Here is a 19,278-nt window from a genome sequence, read left to right on the forward strand (position 1 = left end):
AGGCGGCGAGGTCGGATGCGGCGGCCCCGGAGCGCCGTGGGACGCGGCGCGGACGCAGCAGGTACCCGTGCTCCAGCGCCCTGCCTGCCCCTGCCCCGCTCCCGCTGCCCGCCGCGGCCCGCACGGCTCTCGGAGCCGCCAGGTGCGGTGCTCGGCTCTCGGAACTGCCAGGTGCGGTGCTTGCCCGGCTCTCGGAGCTGCCAGGTGCGGTGCCCGGCCGGCTCTCGGAGCTGCCAGGTGCGGTGCTTGCCCGGCTCTCGGAGCCGCCAGGTGCGGTGCCCGGCCGGCTCTCGGAGCTGCCAGGTGCGGTGCCCGGCCGGCTCTCGGAGCGGGAAGGCACCGCTCGGGGTGCGGCGCAAAGGGGTGGTGGCTGGCAAGGAGCGGCATCGAGCCGCGTGGGAACCCCGGGTCTAGGGGTCCTCGCACCCCGTGGGTAGAAGGATGTTCTCTGTGTGAGACCATCACATCGCGGACACATCGGGTAATTTAAACAAGATGCTTGTCACCCCAGAAGGCTCAGGCCGCAGCGCTGATGGAAATTTGAGAACAGTTACTGAAGTTTGGAGTGGGGGGAATAGGTCGGGAGCGCTGGGAGACGGGGGAGTAAGTCAAAATGCCTTCCTTTTAACGACCACGAATTAAGCCATGCGGGAGCTCCCCTGTGAGGTGTACATGTGTGCTACTCGGTAGGACAAAATTCAAACTGATGTCTAAAAGCCAGAAGCCGAGAAAAGTAACTATTTCTTTTCCTGAGGCTGTAAACTGCCAGCACATTCAGTAAAGAAAAAAACTCGTATAAGTTTATTTGAGTTGTCTAGGACATTTTTCTGCAACAGATATTTATAGTCTAAACTTCATTTGTATCTAACATAGCTTAATTTCAGTGGAAATATGTATTGAAATATGATGCTCTTCTCAAAAAAGTCCTTTCTGTTAATGGACTACCAGGTTATGCCTGATAAATTAACGTGTTTACTTTTAATTTTTAATTTGGAAAGGCTTTACAGATACATAAAATATAAAAAGATTTGGCTTCAGATTTGCATGCTTGTCTTTCCCTTTGCCGTTTTTAAAATTCCCTCTTTTGGCCAAAGTGTTGTTCATGGAAGCAGAGGGAGATCTGCAGTGCATGTGGTGGTGGTGGTGGCAGTGAAGGGGCATCTGGTTTCCTTGGTCAAGTCTGTGGCTATTTGGAAAACAGGAAAATACAATTCCAAATTACAAGTGTACTGAATGCATGGTATCATTTGTTCTTCTGCAGGCAAAAGTACGTAGCAGGTCAAGTCCTATGCCCACTTTATTCTTACTTGTTGCTTCGACTTCAGGTAGATTGAAAGCAGTTTGGCTTGCTTTTTGAATACAGAAATTTCTTCTTTCTTTTAGATATGAAGTGACCAGTGACTCATGAGAGGGTAAAAGCCCTCAGCTTTTACTCAGTCCCTGTGGGACGCGGAACCTGAGAGGCCTCTGGAAACAGAGAGTCAAGATATAAGGGATGTTTGCTGAAGGGTTTTGGCACCCCATTATCACAGGTTCCCTGTTGCCTTCTGATGCTGGGAATTACGTGTTCCCAGAGAAAAGTTGCAGGCCCAGGGAGCCAGTGGGAGCTATGACACTGAGTTTCTGCCTGTACCACTTTGTGGTTCAGTTGGAGAAGACAGAGGAGCTGTGTCTTGCCATGGGGCAGGTCAAGGGATTGTGGCCTTCCACACAGCATTGCTTTTTTGGTGGTGTGTGTGGCAGAGGGACCATGCAGACACTGCTGGACTCTATCCACCAGAGATGTGATCCAGGGTAAAGAGCCCCTGCTCTAATTTGAAAGGGTGCTTGACCCTGCCAGACTCCTTGACCTCTGTGGGAGACCACATTAACCTCTCTCCAGTGGTTAAACCCCAAAGCTTGCCGGTGGGTGAAGAGATTGCACAGGAGAGGGGATAATACTCACAGCTGACCCCAGCTGCTCTCTCCATCCTTAGAGCTGGCATAACAAAGTTCGTCCAAATAGCTGGAGAAGGCAGTTGAATTGTCCCAAACATGACTGTGGTTCCTGACATTGTACCACTGCCTTAATTTGGTAATATAGCAATCCCTGTTTTAGCCAGCACATCCATGAGAAAGTACAGCCAGATTGCCCCTGCACTGCAAAGAGGTTTAACCTTCTAGTGGTATCTGATGGTGCAGAAGTAGGGATCCTCTGCTTTGCTTTAGAGGAAATAAAACTCATTTCCAGTGGTTTCAAGAGTCTGGCATGCTGAGGTACTTAAGCATGGCAGTGCTGGGCAAGCAACATGCCACAGACAGGTTCTTCAGGTGGTTTTTTGAATATTTTGAACTGAGGTCCGTACTTTGCAACTAGTATGTGACTGGGGCAAACTTGTTTTGAGGAGTAAATCGTTGAGCTGTCACAAAGCTGTGACACATGTTATCCTGAACCTGACTTGTTGCTTTCTTGTTATTATAATGCATAGCCAATAATAATTTTTCTAATTGTTAAAGAAAGAATGTGCTTTTCAAATTACTGGCTACAAAGCAGGAGGTAAACAAAAGAAGACTATGGCTGAATGATACTACTTGGCAATAAATTCTGATTTACTTTCAAATGTCTTGTGTGTGAGAGTCCTGATAAATAATGATGTTACAACTTTCATTGTCATCTTACTAGCTTGTCAGAGACAATGATTTACTTTTGTGATATTCAGTTTGCTGTAACAATTTTAAGAGAAGTAATTACTAACAATGGCAGAGGCTGTATGATTTCTGCTGATTGAGTGCATCATCCTTGTTTTCAGCCAGGGGAACTGGTATAGTACCATTACCTTTAGCAGAGTCATGACACTACATCTGCTGAGTTGTGGCTGATAAACTCCTCTGTCTGGCATATAATTTTCTTCACAGGAAGAAATGTATTTGCCCTTTGATATACAAGTGTGGCAACTCACTTGAAAATGGATTAAAGAAATATTTATTTTGTTGCATGTGGTGCTCTTAAATGTTAGGAATATTATTCTCTCAGGCAGTCATCAGCCGGTCTGGTGAGTATTGCTGGTTGAACCATTATTAACAAATACTTTTCTAGTCAAATGTAATTGTTTATTTTACAGTGGAAGGCGCTTGCAATTCATAGGGACACAGTGGGATTTTGTTATAAGCCAATACAATGAAAGACTGTGACAGTTAATGTGATAACAATGTGCAGATTGTAACTGAATTGCAATTACACTGAACCTTAGATGAGGTGAAGTTTTTCTGTTGAGAGCCATGCTTCAGAAAATAATTTAACAGCTCAAGGGCCCAGTTCAGCTCCTGGGCAAGGAAAGAGGTGGTTGCTGTCATCTTCAGAGTAAAAAAAGACCGAGAACACCAAGCAGCATCTGTTATTTGGATGTCTTTACCAGTGGACCTCTTGAACCATAGTAGTTTGGACCTATGAACTAGAATGGGGAAATAACACTGGTCAAACACCAAATTATTTTCTCAGAAAGAGAAAATATGTCCTTTTTTAGAACATCTTGAATGTACTAAAGAATTCAAGTCAGTTCACTGTAGGCTTTTATCAGATAACTTTTTTTCTGAAGGAGAGAATCAAGGAAAAGGAAGGGTGGGAAAATAGGGTGTGGGTCACCATTTAAATCCCTTTACTTTCATCTGGGATGTGGTTTGCTCCTCCCCTCATCCTCAGAAGGAGGATGAGGAATGAAAAATGAGAAAATGCATCTCTGACTCAAGTCTGGCAGTGGCTCACACATTTTTCTGATCTTAAGAAACCTGTATACAAAATCATAAAATCAGAGAATAGATTGGGTTGGAAGAGACCTTAAAGATCATCTTGTTCCATCTCTCCTTACCTTGATACTTGTTATTTGAAAGTGTCTCTAATGTGTTTGGAAAATGCTCATGAACCTTGAGTAAATAAATATTATGGTCAAGAGCTCCAGCTCTTAAAAAGTTCCCTAAACTAAGTTATTCCATTTTGGGACTATGAGAAGTGTCCTCTCATCCTGTTTCCTTAGAAAAGTGAAAAATTGGCCATTTGCTCATCCTCAGTGCGTACATTTGGTGCATGAGCACTGACTGTCATTGGAGTATGCAGCAACTAAACTGCAACATTATTGGTAAAACAGTAAGCTTCTGACATCTTCTGATATTTTTACTGTGCAGATATCTTCTGATATTTTTGAAAAAATAAAAAGACATATTGGAACATCTGATGTGAAAATGGACCCTCAAAGTCCATGGGAAGATGTTGCAGTAAATCTAAGTTGTAACTTAAAGAAAATCAGAATTTCTGAGAAAGACAAATTTGGTGTAACTATTTTTAATTTTTTTGAAAACCCAAGGACATTAAATATGTGTCCTGTATACCTACGTGTAGGGGGAAAAAAGGTAAAGTTAACTATAAAGAAAAACAATAGTTATAAAAATATGACTTGCAATGTTTATTTTAAAAAGGGTAGAAGAAATCTAACTGGCTTGAGTGGGAGGTAGAATTGGCTTTATGATGACTGGCTTTCAATGCAGCTTCTCAATTGTATATAGCAGAAATGTGTATCATTTACTGGGGTATGTTATTGGGAAGTTATTTTAGGCCCCAGCAACATGCACACTGGCATCAAGACTTGCCACCAACTTTCTCAGGATCCTTCCTACCATGGGTGTACATGGCAAACAGGAAGCTTAGAAAGCATAGATTGCCCTGCTGCTGTGGAGGCAGAGATGGTTGGGTGGTGTTTTGGTAGTGCAGTGTACACTTAGGTCTTTTTGAGAGGAAGCGATCTGCTTGCTGTGCACACTATGGCTTGCTGGGTCTGTTTGCCAATCCTGTTGGCTCTTCTGTGTGTTTGTCAGCATGGAAGTTTTGTAGGGGGCAAACACCTTTGAGCAGTTCGCTACCTTGCCCTTGTATTTCTGCATCCAGGCTGTGTCTGAGCTTACCTACAGCTGCCGTATGAGGGGCACGCAGCAGTGCTCCACCCTAGTGCCCCATCAGTCGCAGTCCCTCACCCCCAGCTCCTGGGTGTATGCAGCTTAAGCACTGGGTGACATGGGAAGACAGTGATATTTATGTTGCATGTGTTGATTTTGTTTTCAGAGCCTGGTTTGAGAGCCACTCTCCCGAATTAATATGCGAAGTTTGCTGGAGGTGGGGATACACAACGCTTACCCAGAGGAGCATTGGGAGGAACGTGGCTTGATCTCCCTCTTGTGGAAAATTATTGGAACTATATTCTTGTGATACTGAAGAAAAAAAGTCCAGCATCCACCAGGAAACAAATGATGGCAGCCGTTACCATGCCACCTGATGCTCTTGTCAGCCCTCAAGGAAATGAAGAGATGGACTCTCTGATTGTACTGCATTATAATTACACAGGAAAGCTTATTTTAAGGGAAAAGGCAACTGATAAAATAGACCTGCCCACTATTTCATTTCTGATCCTATGTAGTTTCATAGTCCTGGAAAACTTGATGGTGTTGATTGCCATATGGAAAAACAATAAATTTCACAACCGCATGTACTTCTTTATTGGCAATCTAGCTCTCTGTGATCTTTTAGCTGGGATTGTTTACAAAGTAAACATTCTTATGTCTGGGAAGAAAACTCTGAGCTTGTCCTCCACAATCTGGTTCATTAGGGAAGGTAGCATGTTTGTTGCTCTGGGAGCTTCAACGTTCAGTTTGCTAGCGATAGCTATTGAGCGGCACTTGACCATGATTAAAATGAGGCCTTATGATGCAAATAAAAAATACAGAGTGTTCCTTCTCATTGGTACATGCTGGCTTATTTCAATTTCCTTGGGCGCCCTCCCCATCCTTGGCTGGAACTGCATAAACAACTTACCAGATTGCTCAACAATTTTGCCTCTGTACTCCAAAAAGTATGTTGTGTTCTGCATTAGCATCTTCATAGCCATTTTGGTTGCCATTGTCATCCTTTATGCCCGTATCTACATACTGGTGAAGTCCAGCAGTCGTAATGTCACCAACCACAATAACTCGGAGCGGTCCATGGCACTCCTTAGGACTGTTGTGATCGTTGTCAGTGTCTTCATTGCATGCTGGTCTCCACTGTTCATCCTGTTCCTCATCGATGTGGCCTGCAGAGTCAAGGAGTGCTCCATCTTGTACAAAGCCCACTGGTTTATTGCTCTGGCGGTCATCAATTCCGCAATGAACCCCATCATCTACACCCTGGCCAGTAAGGAAATGCGTCGGGCTTTCTTTCGCCTTGTTTGTGGCTGCCTGGTGAAGTCCAAGGTGGCCAGATCTTTGCCAATCCAACACACTCCAGATCACAGTCGAAGTAAATCCAGCAGCAGCAATACCCAGAAGCCAAAGGAAGATTTCCCACCAATAAATGTCCCCTCATGTATTGCTGAGAAAAATGAATCTTCATTTCACAACGGAAACTTCTGTAAATAAAGGACTCCTTGAGACAAGTACTTTCCTGTGGTTTTTAGGTTTAAGCTACAAGTGTAGTTTAAATATTCATGCACTTCAGTCACAGGGGAAAACACTAACCATTTATTTAACTTTGAGAACTTGTTTATCAACAATCATTTGCTTTGGGTGTTCATTCAGTAATGCACCTGATTCAGAAAAAGCCTTTCATGCTACCCAGGGGCCAGGACAGAGTCCATGCACAGCTAAGGACATCACGTGCCACAATGGTGTTGCATGCTAAGGCTTCATTTGGCACCTCCTGATCTTGCAAGACGTCACTAAAACCCGTTGGAAACTTCAGCATTCACTAAAGACTGCTGACGATTGTGAGATGAGCCTGATTACTGTCAACTGGGGGAAGAATTCATTGCATAAGTCAGTTATTATAGTTCTCTGTATGTACCTTGCTGTTCTATAAATGGCCTTATAAGTATGTGGTATAAATAGCTGTTTATTTGTACAATTTCTCATTAAAAAGTCATTGATTGGTAAAAGTTTACAACATGCTAAACATTGTATTGCAGCATACAGAGTGACTAATTGTACAAATAGATGCGTTTTGATGGGGATATTTAAAATGAAGTAGTAGCTTTTAACTGACAGAAACTTTAGCAAGTCGTATCAATGCAGTATTTTTATTTTTTCCATTTTTATTCAAACTTTTCATGTTTAGTGAAAGACAACATGGCAGTTGTCACTGTGGCATTTCACAACATATTTTAAGTAAGTAGTAGTAAACCGTTGAGAGAGGATATATATTTGCTATTTAAAGTAGTTAAAATGTGACCCCTTGATACATGTGTAACAAGTATATGTGCTGTTTCAATGCATATATTTTTGCTTACTATTTTCAATATATTTAAAATTGTATGTCCAGCCTATGTAAACCTGTGTACGTTGGTGAATGCACTACCTAAGCTGAGATCCTTCAGTTCTGAAACAGAGACGTATCATTTCAGAAAGCATTGAACCACAGTGGGTTCCTGTGGAGTTCCTTCTTTCCTCTCCAGGCCCTACCACAGCATGGGATTGTGTTAGAAATTCTTCCTGGGAAGTTCAGCGAGTGGGACAATGTCCCATTTTCTGTTAGTGGGAACCTTTTCTTCTACCATTTCTGGAGACTTCTGCAGATACAAGAGGGAAGATGCGGTACAACAGGGTCATGCTGAAGGGTGTATCTCCATTTATACCCGACCCTGCCTTGGATCTGGAAGGAAAGTTTATTTAGTTTGAAAGACCTGGAGCCCCAGCCCCAACCTTTTGAGAGTCTGTTCCAGAGAAGCCTGAAAACAACTTTATAGTTCATCACTGCCTTATCAGCCTGACTACAGGTTGGTGTTGAGTGTCAAAGCAGATTTCTGAGTCCTGGAGCAGTAAAGACTTCACAGACATCTGATTTCAGGTCCCCATGGAAGTGGCCTGTGGTACTTCCATCAACTGGACTTTATGGCTGGAGGCTTCAGTGGAGTTTGATGGGAATTTCTGAGACAATTGTCTCAGTAAGAATGTATACATCTAACTGTATTGGGTTCTTTCAAAGATTTGTGTTTAATGTCTCAAAATACACTTTGCCTTATGCACAATCAGAAGTAGTTGAGGCTTTTTTAAGACACAGCCTGAAAGAGCTCATCCTTAGCTTTACTCTGGTCTTAATCATTTAAAGCAGCAGCATTAGACTCTTCTCAAGTATGTATAGTGTATAAGTTGTGTATTGTATGTAGCAAAAACCTTTAAAATGTAGAGGTTTGCATTGTGATTATCTTTACAAATTAACAGTCTGTAAATGTTTTATGCTGTTAGAAAAGTGTATAAGAACAAAGAATTGTATTTGAATGAAATAACTGTGAAAGAGAATAGTAAATATGAAATAATTTCTACCAAAAATGTTGAAAAGCAGTGCACTTAGAGAAGAAGAAAAAGCTAAACCAAGCTAAGCATGATGTAACTATATGGATTGTAGATACAGGCTGCAGGCTATGTAGCTCTGTGAGAAATAGACCTGGTGACATTGCATTGCCATGGGCTTGATTAGGTTTTTAGATTTTACATTGCTATTGGGCTTTATTGTGGAAGTTCTCCTCTGAAGCTGTGGCTTTTAAAACTGCAAACTAAAATATTTTTATACTTGTGTTAGTTCCCAAAGTGGTGGCATGTGGTAGCTTCCTTGCTGTTGTAGAACAGATATGCCTTAGGAACACAGTGGTTTGAGAAAACGTGTTGGCTGAATCCACACCAACCCTCGTGTCAAGGATGTTACATGATGCTTGCTATATAAGTGAAAAATAAATTTTTTCAATGCCCAAAGTCCAAGAAAATGTACACAAAAGTGAGTTCTAATGTGTGTGTTCTAGCCTTAGCTATTGTCAGGTAAGGTACAAGTACTGCAAAGGACTCCACTGTTACAGGCCATGTGTTTGCTTGTTGGTACAAAACCCCTTCATTCCTCTTTGATTTCCTTCTCTTATTTTGGAGCTGTGGGGATACTTTGTTAGTTCACTACCCTGCTGTACTTGAAGCAGGTTTCTAAGATACATGGCTTCACATGTCATACTGCTAATACAATTTACAAAATACCTGTGACTGGAGGAAAAAAGCTGTTGTCAATACAATCTTCAGTGAGTCCATCCCATTAGGAAGTATTAGATAAGGCAGATTAGGAAGTATTAGATAAGATTGTGGAAGATTTTAGAGCAAAATTTTAAATTAGGACAAGTCAAAGGTTTAACAGCAGTAGACCTTAAACAGCCTAAAGATGACATACCCTTGAAGTTGGAAAAAAGATGGAGAATATTTTCTTTCACCCTAAAAATATTAGAAAATTCCTCCAAACACATTCTAGAATCTAAGCCTTTTACCATCTAGGCTGATTTGAGCATACAGGAAACCAAATTAGGCTTTCCTTTCCAATTTGTTTTACATGGAGCAAAGGCTATAAAAGAGACTAACATTTCATTCATATTATTTCATGAATTGGAATATTTGTTTTGATTATGGATTATGAAATAAATGCAAGTCCAGCCACCTATGGAGAAAATAAAGGTTTTCACAATCTGCTTTCCAAGAGTCTTTTATTGCCAACAGTCTTAGAGAGTGTTTTCAAGTCATTAGGTACCAGAAACATTTTGAAAACTTCTAATAAAAAAATCTCAAACCTTTAAACTAAAGGTGTCAAGTAGCAGTCATTTTTCAAAGAATTGTGAAAAGGCTTTGGCCTTCTATGGAAAACATTCATTTAAACTCTGGGTGTTGTGCCTGCGGGCAGTACTCTAGAAGTACTCTAGAAGGAGAAGGCTGTCTTAGTTGAACAGGGATTTTCTCTTGGAAATGAGACTAAAATGGAATGTGTGTGCCCAGTGGAAGCAAGGTCAGGTGATGTGGGAAGAATACTGAGATGCTGTTTGTCAGTGTAGGGAGAAAATTTGTGTGGTTAAAGCTCAACTGGATATGAAGCTGCAAAAAATGTGGAGGACAATAAAAAGAGTTACTTCAGTATCACTGAACAAAACTCAGCTTAGAAATAAAATCAGCCCATTAAGGGTGAAGATGGTCACCTCACAAGCAGGGACATGGACAAGGCAGAGGTCTTTAATGCATTCTTTGCCTCTGTCTTCAACATGGGTGACAGACCAAAGGAGGCTCAGTGCCCTGGGCTTCAAGGACCTTAACTGCAAGAATGATCAACTCCCAGTTGACCCTGAATTATGTGGGACCTAGTGCTCCAGCTGGATCCCTACAAATCTATGAAGCCTGACAGGGATTTTTCCAAGCATCCTTTAAGAGCTGCTGTTGTCTTTGCAATATCTCTCTCAATGATTTTCATGGGGTTTGGGAATCCAGAGAGGTCTCAGCTGACTGAAAGCTGGAGAATGTTTTCTCAAGATTCAAAAATGGCAGGAAGAAGGACCCTGGAAACTACGGGCCCATCAGTCTCATTTCAGTGCCCAGTAAAATCATGGTCAAGATTATTCTGGGAGGTATTTGAAAACCTGGAAGACAATGCAGTCACCAGTGACAGCCAGCACAGCTTCTTGAGAGGGAGGAGTCCTGCTTATCAAATGTGATTTCCTTTTATGGCAAGTACCCCACCTTGTTGTTCAAGGGAGGCCAGTTGATGTAATCTTTTGGGGTTTCAACAAAGCTTTTCATAATGTCTCTCTCAGAATCCTTCTGGACTTAATGTGCAGCCCACAGATGGATAAACACATCCTGTGGTGGGTGAGCAGCTGGCTCAAGGGTCAGGCACAAAGGGTTACAGTGACATCAGACTGGTGTGACCTGTCACTGGTGGGGTTGCACAGGGCCCTGTCCTCAGCCCTCTGCTCTTCAACACCTGCATAAATAACTTGGATGGACTACTCAGTGAAATACTAAGTAAGTTTTCTGATGATACTACAGGTGCTGGATTCTGGACCTGTGATCGTGGAGCCCTGGTTGTGTGTGTAGGCTGGGGAATGGGAGGCTGGAGAATGGAGAATAAGACCCTGGAGAGCAGCAGTGTGGAAAAGGACTTGAGGATCCTGCTCCATGGCAAGTTGAACATCAGTCAGCAGTGCCCTGGCAGCTAGGATGGCCAGCCACGTTGTGGGGTGCATCAGGCACAGCATCGCCAGCCAGGCAAGAGAGGGGACTGTCCCCCTCTGCTCTGAGCTGGGGCAGCCTCACCTTGAGTCCTAAGGGCAGTTTTGGGCACCACAATATAAAGAAGACATTAGGCTATTGGAGAATGTCCAATAGAAGGCCATGAGGATGGTGAAAGGTTTGGAGAGGAAATTGTATGAGGAGCACTTGATTGTTGTCTTCTCATCTTGCAGGAGACTGAGGGAAGTCATAGTCTACAATTCTCATGAGGGGAGGGAACCCCTTCACTGTCGTGGACAGTGACAGACTTTGAGGTATGAAGCTGAGGCTGGGGAAGTTGGACGGATACCAGGAAAAGGCATTTCAGCCAGGGAGTGACTGGGTGCTGGAACAGGCTCCCCAAGGAAGTGGTCACAGTGCCAAGCCTGACAGAGTTGATGGTGTGATTTTTGGGGTATATTTCACAGGGCTAGGAGAGTTGCATGATCCTGATGGATCCCTTGCAGCTCAGAATATTAGATGATTCCATGAATGCTATGCAGCTGAGGGTGGCAGGCTCTGCATCTGCCATCCCCAGGGCTGGAGGAAGACTTTGTCTGTGCTTTCTGGAAGTAGGCTCAGCCCTTTTGCCTATCTTCTTGGGGGGCTGTCTGCTCCAGTTAGGCCAGGCATGGCTGCTCCCTGGAAAGAGGCATTTTGCAAGAAGCCACTGTGGTGAAGTTTTGTGCTGCCTTCAAGGCTTATTTCCAACTGCTCTAATAAGGAAATGGAAAAGATAGCTGTGCATAAAGTGACAAACACCAAAAAGCTTGGGTCCTAAAAGTGAGTGCTCAGGTGCTTCTGAGCAGAGGTGTGTTTGTGTTCCCCTGCAGGTGTCATTTCACCTGCCAACACAACTAAGGACAATCCCAGCAGAAGCAGGGGACCAGCCACAGTAGGCCTGGAGACATTCCCTTCTTGTGGCCAGGCTTGTGGGGACCAAGCACAACAGCAGTTATTGGGGGTTTCTGCTGCTGTCCTGTGGACCCCCAGGACCTGAAGAGGGCAGGAGGCGCTGTGCAGAGGCATGCAGAGTTTGCAGGTGCCCCTGATGCCTTCAGAACTGCATTTCTTCTCCCCAAGAACAGTGTAACTTCCCAGGGCGTACTCAGGCTCAGCTTTAGTCCAGGTGATCAAAAGGGAAGGAAGGGCCTTTGAAAGAAGACCTGTGGCCAGTGGAGGAAGAGGACTAGGGTTACATCTTCCTGCTGACATGGAGACAATGTCCTCTCCGCAGTACATAAAGTGGCTGCACTTGTCCTTGCAGTCACTCTCCACAGAAACATCATGGAGTGGAATACCCTTTTCTATTCTCACCTATTGAGTGTCACCTACTTCCAGCCAAACCTACCTTTCCAGAACAGGGCATCATCTGGCTCAGAAGGGCTTGTATTAACGCTTACATGCTTTCATGAATATAGTGTTTGTTGAAAACAAACACATGTGTTGTCTCTGTCAAAGTACCTGGAGCTCCTGTGGTGGTGTAAAGTCAGTGTAGCAGAGGTCCAGGTTCTCATGTGCCATTTGGTCCTCTGATATTTTTCATCCCTGATTCTACTGGGTTGAGCAATTGATTGGTTTACTAATATCCCTATGCACTTTTTGAATGGCACACATTCTGCTACAAAATGTGCCTCCGTTCAGGTCAGTTAAAAAAAACCCAAGCCCAACCCCAAACCCAGAAAATAAACTTCATTAAGGAACCTGAGCATAAGAGAATAGACTCAAGTCAATTTTACATGCATTTCAGTCTAGTAATAGTGCTCACTGTTTTATTACTTTGGTTAAACATATACAAACTGAATAATCAGAAAACAGTTGCATGACACTTATATTCCAAACTACATTGCTCAAGGACTTCCTCAGAGACAAAACTTGTCTCTACAGCTAAAATATCACAGTCAGCAGAGAGGCAAAGACTTGAGATTCACAAAAGTGGTTAGGAATATAAATTATCACAATATTTCCACATACATTATTTTTCCTGCAATTCTCAGTTAAAAATGTTTCTAAAAGTAATAAATATTATTAAATAACAGTTGTACAATAAAACTTCCTTTTACAGCAAAATAGTCACTTTTTAGTTTTGTTGTTGCTGCCCACACAATGCAAAGAAAAACATTTACCTCGAAAGAAGAAACCTAGCTTCTTTCAAGTTTTAACTCTGCAGGACTTTACTAAGAAGCAGTTATCACAGCAATCCAGACAAAAAGGACACAAATATATACTAATTATAATCTTCACATTCTTCACTTAGTAGAAAATTTCACTTAATTTTGCATTAATATATGCCTGGGTGTGTTTGGTGTCTTTTTCCTCATGGAAGAAAAAGGAGGACTGCTGGATAAAGTTTTTATTTGACCTGGACTTTATTTGATCTTCATGATAGCTGCATAAAGTGTAAATCTGCATCTTAATCTCAAATTCTGAGGCTTTGTTTTCTGAGTCATCTGCACTGTCTCTTACACAGTGGGGTAGCAGAATGAGTCACCTAGCTCTAGCTTCTTTCTTCCTTTGGTTTCCATGACCTGTTGTGTTGTCAAACAAGGTATAAACACTCTTTGTATGGTGCTTTTTCTAGAAATGTGTAGCTCTGAAATCTTATCCCCTTTACTGAGACAAAGAAAAGAAAAAAAAAAAAAGCCCTGCTTTTTCTCCCTGGAAGCCTTAGGAGATAGTTACGTTGGAGTGTGCAGAGGAACAGATCAGGGCTTGTGAACATAAATGTCTCAATAAGAGATGAGCAGTAGGCTTTGTATCCCCAGAGGTTCTGCTTTAACTCTATCAACCAATTAGCATGGTTATAATTTGGCAACAACTCTCTATTCTCATTACTGGCTTAAATGCCTACTGGCTCATGTTTCCAGGCTTCACATTTCTTATCCCTGAAGTTTGCTCTCCCCAGACAGCTTTTCACTCTCTATCCAAGCCTCTGGCTAACTGCAGGCAAATTGTATGTCCATGTTATCTTTTCGGTGAGCCTGCCCTCATTACAGCTGCATCCAATGCAGACATGGACAAGGTCCACAGACATGGTATGTGAGTGAGGAGAGTAAGTCCAGCTGATCATAGAGCATTTAGCGGAAATTCACCCACATTTTGACAGCTTTGAACACACATGGGTGTCTGAAGAGTGCAGTCCTCAGCTTGGGCAAAAAAGTGGTTTTGACAGTGCACTAAGTTATGTCTGAATTTAGACTTGATGCAGACATATTTTGAAACTGTCAGGCAAATAAAAAGGGAAGTATGACTCCTACTTGAGCTTAGACTTCATTTATGCAAATATGGATTATGGTTTACCTAATATAAATTCTTGGTTCTGACACTTACTTCGGATAGACATTGGGTGATAAGAACAAAGTTTTGAAAGCAGGATTTGCAAACTTTTTCCAGAACATTCACAAGTTCCAAATATCCCTCTGATAATTGCAAATTTCTTAGAAGGTGCAAAACTTTGCTGGTTATTAAATCTACTGACAAATGTCTAAATATCCATCAATTCTATTATCAATACATTATAGCTGGCATCTGGCATTGATGTGCTAGCAGCAATCACACAAGAGTATAATTTTTAAAACATTCTCCACATATTACTGCACATGATGCCTGGGGACCATAGTGATAAGAAATGTGACTATATTATTCCACAGTGAGGAAAATGTATGAATACAGACTATGGAAAATTTAGTGTTGGCAGGTAATATTTACCAGACTGTTAAACATTTTGTTCCAATGACAGTGCACATTTTGCACTGAAGCCTTGTTCCCAGGACTATGTCCTTTGTTCAAGCATTTATTGAATGTCTGGCAGACAGGTTTTGGCAGAACCAGTGTTACTTAGCATTGTGAACCCTGCAGGAGATGAAGTGGAGTGAAACAACTGTATAACTGAGCAAAAAGGCAGGCATTAAGCCATGGAAATTGCATCTTCTCATATGTTGACCAGCCAGGCATGTTTAGTTTGAACATTCTCCTCTTGCATTAAGGAAAGGGAAGCTGCAATTCCTCACTCTGAGCCAACTCCATTTTGCCAGAAAGTAATTCAGTTTTCAAACCCTATTTTCAGGTTTCATTGCTTCTGAAGCATCTGAAATAACTGAAAGTTTGGAGACATGATTTTACCTAGATGTCCAGCCTATCACTCCCAGCAACATTGGATGAATTTTATTAACTTAATAATTAGTCTAGATCTGCAATAAAAAGTAATCACAATCATCTGGTTCACATATAAATGTTCTTTGTTTAAAGGCATTAAATTTTCATTGTCATTAGTTCCTATACTTGCAACACAACTAAAATCACAACTGTTAATCAGATAGGACTCAAAACCAATGTAGACGGTCTTGCAGGATATTTAGGGTTCTAGTTCTGACTTCTCAGCTATTTATTGAAAAAACATCGAAAGATACTATCATATCACCTAATCTCAGTGATTTCTGTTGAGTCTTGAAAATTTTTTCTTTCAGTGAAATCCCACTTCTTGAAGTCATGGCACTGAATTACCACAAGTAAATGTCTAGTGCTTGAGATTGCATAAAAAATAATAAAAAATATGAAGGACTCCAAACCAAAGGTGAACATTAAAAGACTCACATTATTATGCTGTCAGTTGTCAGGTTTTCAGCTAACTTCTCATCATTTAAATCTATCTTATTACTTTTACATCTCTTAAATTGGTGGCAAAGTTGGCTCTTCACAGAAGTGAGCCCAGCCGCTCTAGCATGTTCAATTAGTTCTTGTTGCAGTCAGTTTAAAATTGGTCTAATGACAACTGCTTTGGAACTGCTATCCAAATAGCTTTACAGTTTATTTGCCCTTTTCATAAAGGGGGAAGCTAAATCTACCAGAGTGACAGGGACAAAAAACATGTCACGATCAATAAATGGAGGACTGAGTGGCACACAGGCTCTTCCTTTCTGGACAGTTTTGAGGCTGTGTGATGTAGAAAAGCCTCTGTATCCTCATGTGTAGCAGACCTGCTGGCCCATCGTGTCAGCAGGGCACTGTTGCAGTGCAGTGGAGCTACTGCCCCCTCGGACCACACCGCATCTAGACAAGATGTGTGTAACCTTTGCATCATCACTGGGTATGCCAAACTGGGCAGATTGGCTGTGCTGACAGAGCAGCTCAAAATAGCCACTTTTCCCTGGAGGCACAGTTTGTAAAATATAGTCTGGGAAATTTAGCATCTCTGTCAAGCAGTTTCATTTTGTGTCCCCTTGACATCAGCTTTAATTTCCAAAACATGCAGCTAAGTGGCTGCTTAAGTTATTAAAGCTAAAGCTAGGAGAGTGTTAAAAAAATTAAGATATTTATTTCAGTGTATGTTTAGTACCTTGAATTCATACACCCAAATCTTGTCACATTTTTCCAGGATATTTAGGAATCCAAAACTGACATAGGAAGCAGGTGGGCTTCTTGAAGACACCTAAGGGGGTTATGCAGCAGACTTCTACTGAATTGATATGAAATATTCAAAGGAAAAAAAAGACACCTTTCTCTTATAGGTAGTGACATCACAGTGAAAACTTTCCAGAACATGGCTACAAGATTAGAGCATGGAGTAACAGGCATTGTATATGAAAAAAGAGTGGCAGCTGAGATAATTTAAACTGGAATATGGTGAGATATGGATAAATAAAGTAATTTTGAGACTCTCAAAGAAGTCATTTTGGTGGACACTACTTTGCGATATAAGACCTATTCCTATTTCTTTGCCACTCACAGTCTACTAAAACAAAATTTTAAGAATTCCACTAAACTCAGTGCCATACTGATTTGGGTTGGATTCAGCATTTAATTGTTCTCCTTTGCTCTCAGCTCCCATTCAGACATAGAAATATCAAATAATAACTATCTTTAGTAAAATTAATCACAAACATTTGGTTCACTAATGTCTTAATTTGGCTTCTAGATGTCCTAATTACAGAATAAGGTGTATTTTTACATAGACGCAGATTACATGATTTGTCTTAGGTGTCTCAATAATTTCAAGTTTTGAGATTACTCAAAATCAAACTTTCAAATTGCAACTTCTCTATATTTAAAAGCAAAAGGAACAAAAAATTATTTCAGAATTTTAACATGATAGTCCTGCCTGAATATATTCAAAGTGAATTCCTTGGTCAGTTTGACTATAGTTTGACAAATTTTTAAACTTAGCAAATTCTTAGAACCAAATGTAACTTTAAGTATACTCTGGGGTAGGCAGGTACTTAACCTAGACTTACCCTGCTAAGTTTTTATGAATCAAGTCTGAAGATTTGATTTGAGAGACTGGTGCTAGAGAAGACCTTGAATTGCTGAAGGCTAAATCTTGACTCTGGCACAAGTATTGCATTTACAGGAACTGTGTCTATTGAATTTGACTCATAATAAGATTCATAGAATGGGAAAATAACTTTATATAATGCTTTAATGTGAACAGTACAAACATCCCTTAAAGCATTTCCCAGTACCAAAAGTCAAGGGCATTTCTGCCAGAAATGTGTCTTTATTGTATGTGTATTTTCTAAACTTGATATTTAGAGAAAAACTAGTATATTTCCAATACCTATCACTTGCTGAAGGCCAAAATGAAGTTATGCTTTGGCAAGTAAATGCAAGTGATATCATTTGCAAAACTGACCACTGAGTTCAGATAGTCTTCACTGCTTATAAGAAGATAAGATTTTTCAGATATGTCTTTGAACAGTCATGTACATCTTGTATTAAGTCTATTAAACACAAGTTATTTGAACTTGTCTAATCAGTATGCAACATCTCGTTTGAAACTGTTAATTCAAGGACACCTAGATCTTCACCATAAGCAGAGAACTACTTATAAATAGCCTTAGCACTGAAATTAATAAATTGAAGTTACAGTATACTGTTACAATATCATAGAAAAATCAAAGCACACACCTTGTACACATAGAGATCACACTAAGTCATTGCTAAAGTAAGATACAAATGTTTCGAATAACATCATATAAGAATTCAAACTTGACGTCAGAAAGATAAAATCCTTTTGATATCAGTGACACTGAATAATACTTTTAAAAAATATTGTATGCTAAATTTCTGAGTTGGAATTCTAGTTACTGAATTCGGATTCCTTCCATGGTTAACTAGCATAATCCATCTATAATCCCCATAGTTGTGCTTCTTAGGTAAAATCAGAAGTAAGATTTGTAATACTAAATTTCTCAAGAAATTGAGACTGCTGGATTCTATTTATTTTTATCTGAACAATCACACTTGTCATTTTTCTTTTGGTAAAAACACATGGCACAGAAGATAGTTTTATACTGTCAACAGACTGACTTGAAAAATATAAATATATACTGTATTAATAAATATAATGTGTATATACACTATCAACATTCACATTAGAGAATCAATTTTGTTGAAATTACTTTTAAGAAAGCCTTTTGCTGTGATTTCATGTCACATAAAGCACTGAAAATGTTCAAGTGTACCATATGAAATGCAGCTTCTTAAACTTAAACAAAATATACTTGTGAAATGTATGTGAATATGTGGGGTTTTTTTAATGTACATTTTCTTTTCAGATCTGCAATTTCTACCAGTTATAGCTTGCAAGTTGCAATAACTAAAAGAGTTATCTGAAGTCAGTGTTTTCTTTCAGCAGGCTGTTGCAGGCAGAGTTCACTCACTGAAGAAACTATAGGCAAATTATTCTCAAGGTGATAGTTGATGAGATGACTTATGCTGTCAAAGACACGATCTTTTGTACGAACCTTCAAAAAAAGGATGCAAGAAGATAGATTAATGAGTAATGTACTTTCTCCCTTAACTTCACAGTAAAATTGTCTAAAATGACAAAATCTTATTTTAGAATCTGATCCCTCTTCCATCAAAATTGGTGAAAATTTGGCACTAATCCAGTGTGGCTCCTGTTTTTTCTCTCACTCCCCCTATTTTCACCAAATATGTATTTTGCGTGCAATTCCATGGACCAGCATACTTTTATTACTCTTTCTGAATAGGTCTGCTTGAAGACTTCTGTTCATGATTTTGTTTCACTGTAAGTCAGATTTTTAGATCAATTTTTATTCTTTGAAGGACCACCTACTTCTTTGTTTTCACCTTTTTAATTAGAAAGCACTATTGTGCCAGATATGTTAGAATCCAGCTTCTCTGAGCATCTCAGCATTTTTGTGCTTCTCTTAAGATCTTCTTCTTCCACTACTTGAAAATTCCCATCCTAGAAAGAGATCC

At 40.7% G+C, this 19,278-nt stretch overlaps 2 protein-coding genes across 9 annotated transcripts in view; one reads left to right on the top strand and one right to left on the bottom strand.

Annotated features, from left to right (window-relative positions):
• S1PR3 (sphingosine-1-phosphate receptor 3) overlaps positions 1 to 8,728 on the top strand; it is a 9,424-nt gene extending 696 nt beyond the window's left edge. For 3 of the 4 annotated variants that reach the window (XM_015653325.3, XM_015653326.3, XM_015653322.2), the window contains exon 2: positions 5,090 to 8,728. In XM_015653325.3, the coding sequence (XP_015508811.1) occupies positions 5,272 to 6,417 (1,146 nt within the window). In that variant the 5' untranslated portion in view covers positions 5,090 to 5,271 and the 3' untranslated portion in view covers positions 6,418 to 8,728. Of the gene's footprint in view, positions 62 to 5,089 lie in introns of all 4 variants that reach the window. The other variant, XM_015653323.2, reaches the window with a different exon arrangement.
• A 4,102-nt stretch (positions 8,729 to 12,830) lies between these two features.
• The window catches only part of SHC3 (SHC adaptor protein 3), a 59,085-nt gene continuing 52,637 nt past the window's right edge, over positions 12,831 to 19,278 (bottom strand). For all 5 annotated transcript variants that reach the window (XM_015653319.3, XM_015653318.3, XM_015653317.3 and 2 more), the window contains one exon: positions 12,831 to 18,797. In XM_015653319.3, coding sequence (XP_015508805.1) covers positions 18,669 to 18,797 — 129 coding nt within the window. In that variant the 3' untranslated portion in view covers positions 12,831 to 18,668. The remainder of the gene's footprint in view (positions 18,798 to 19,278) is intronic.

Source organism: Parus major, chromosome Z (genome assembly GCF_001522545.3).
Source record: "Parus major isolate Abel chromosome Z, Parus_major1.1, whole genome shotgun sequence".
Lineage (NCBI taxonomy): Eukaryota > Metazoa > Chordata > Aves > Passeriformes > Paridae > Parus > Parus major.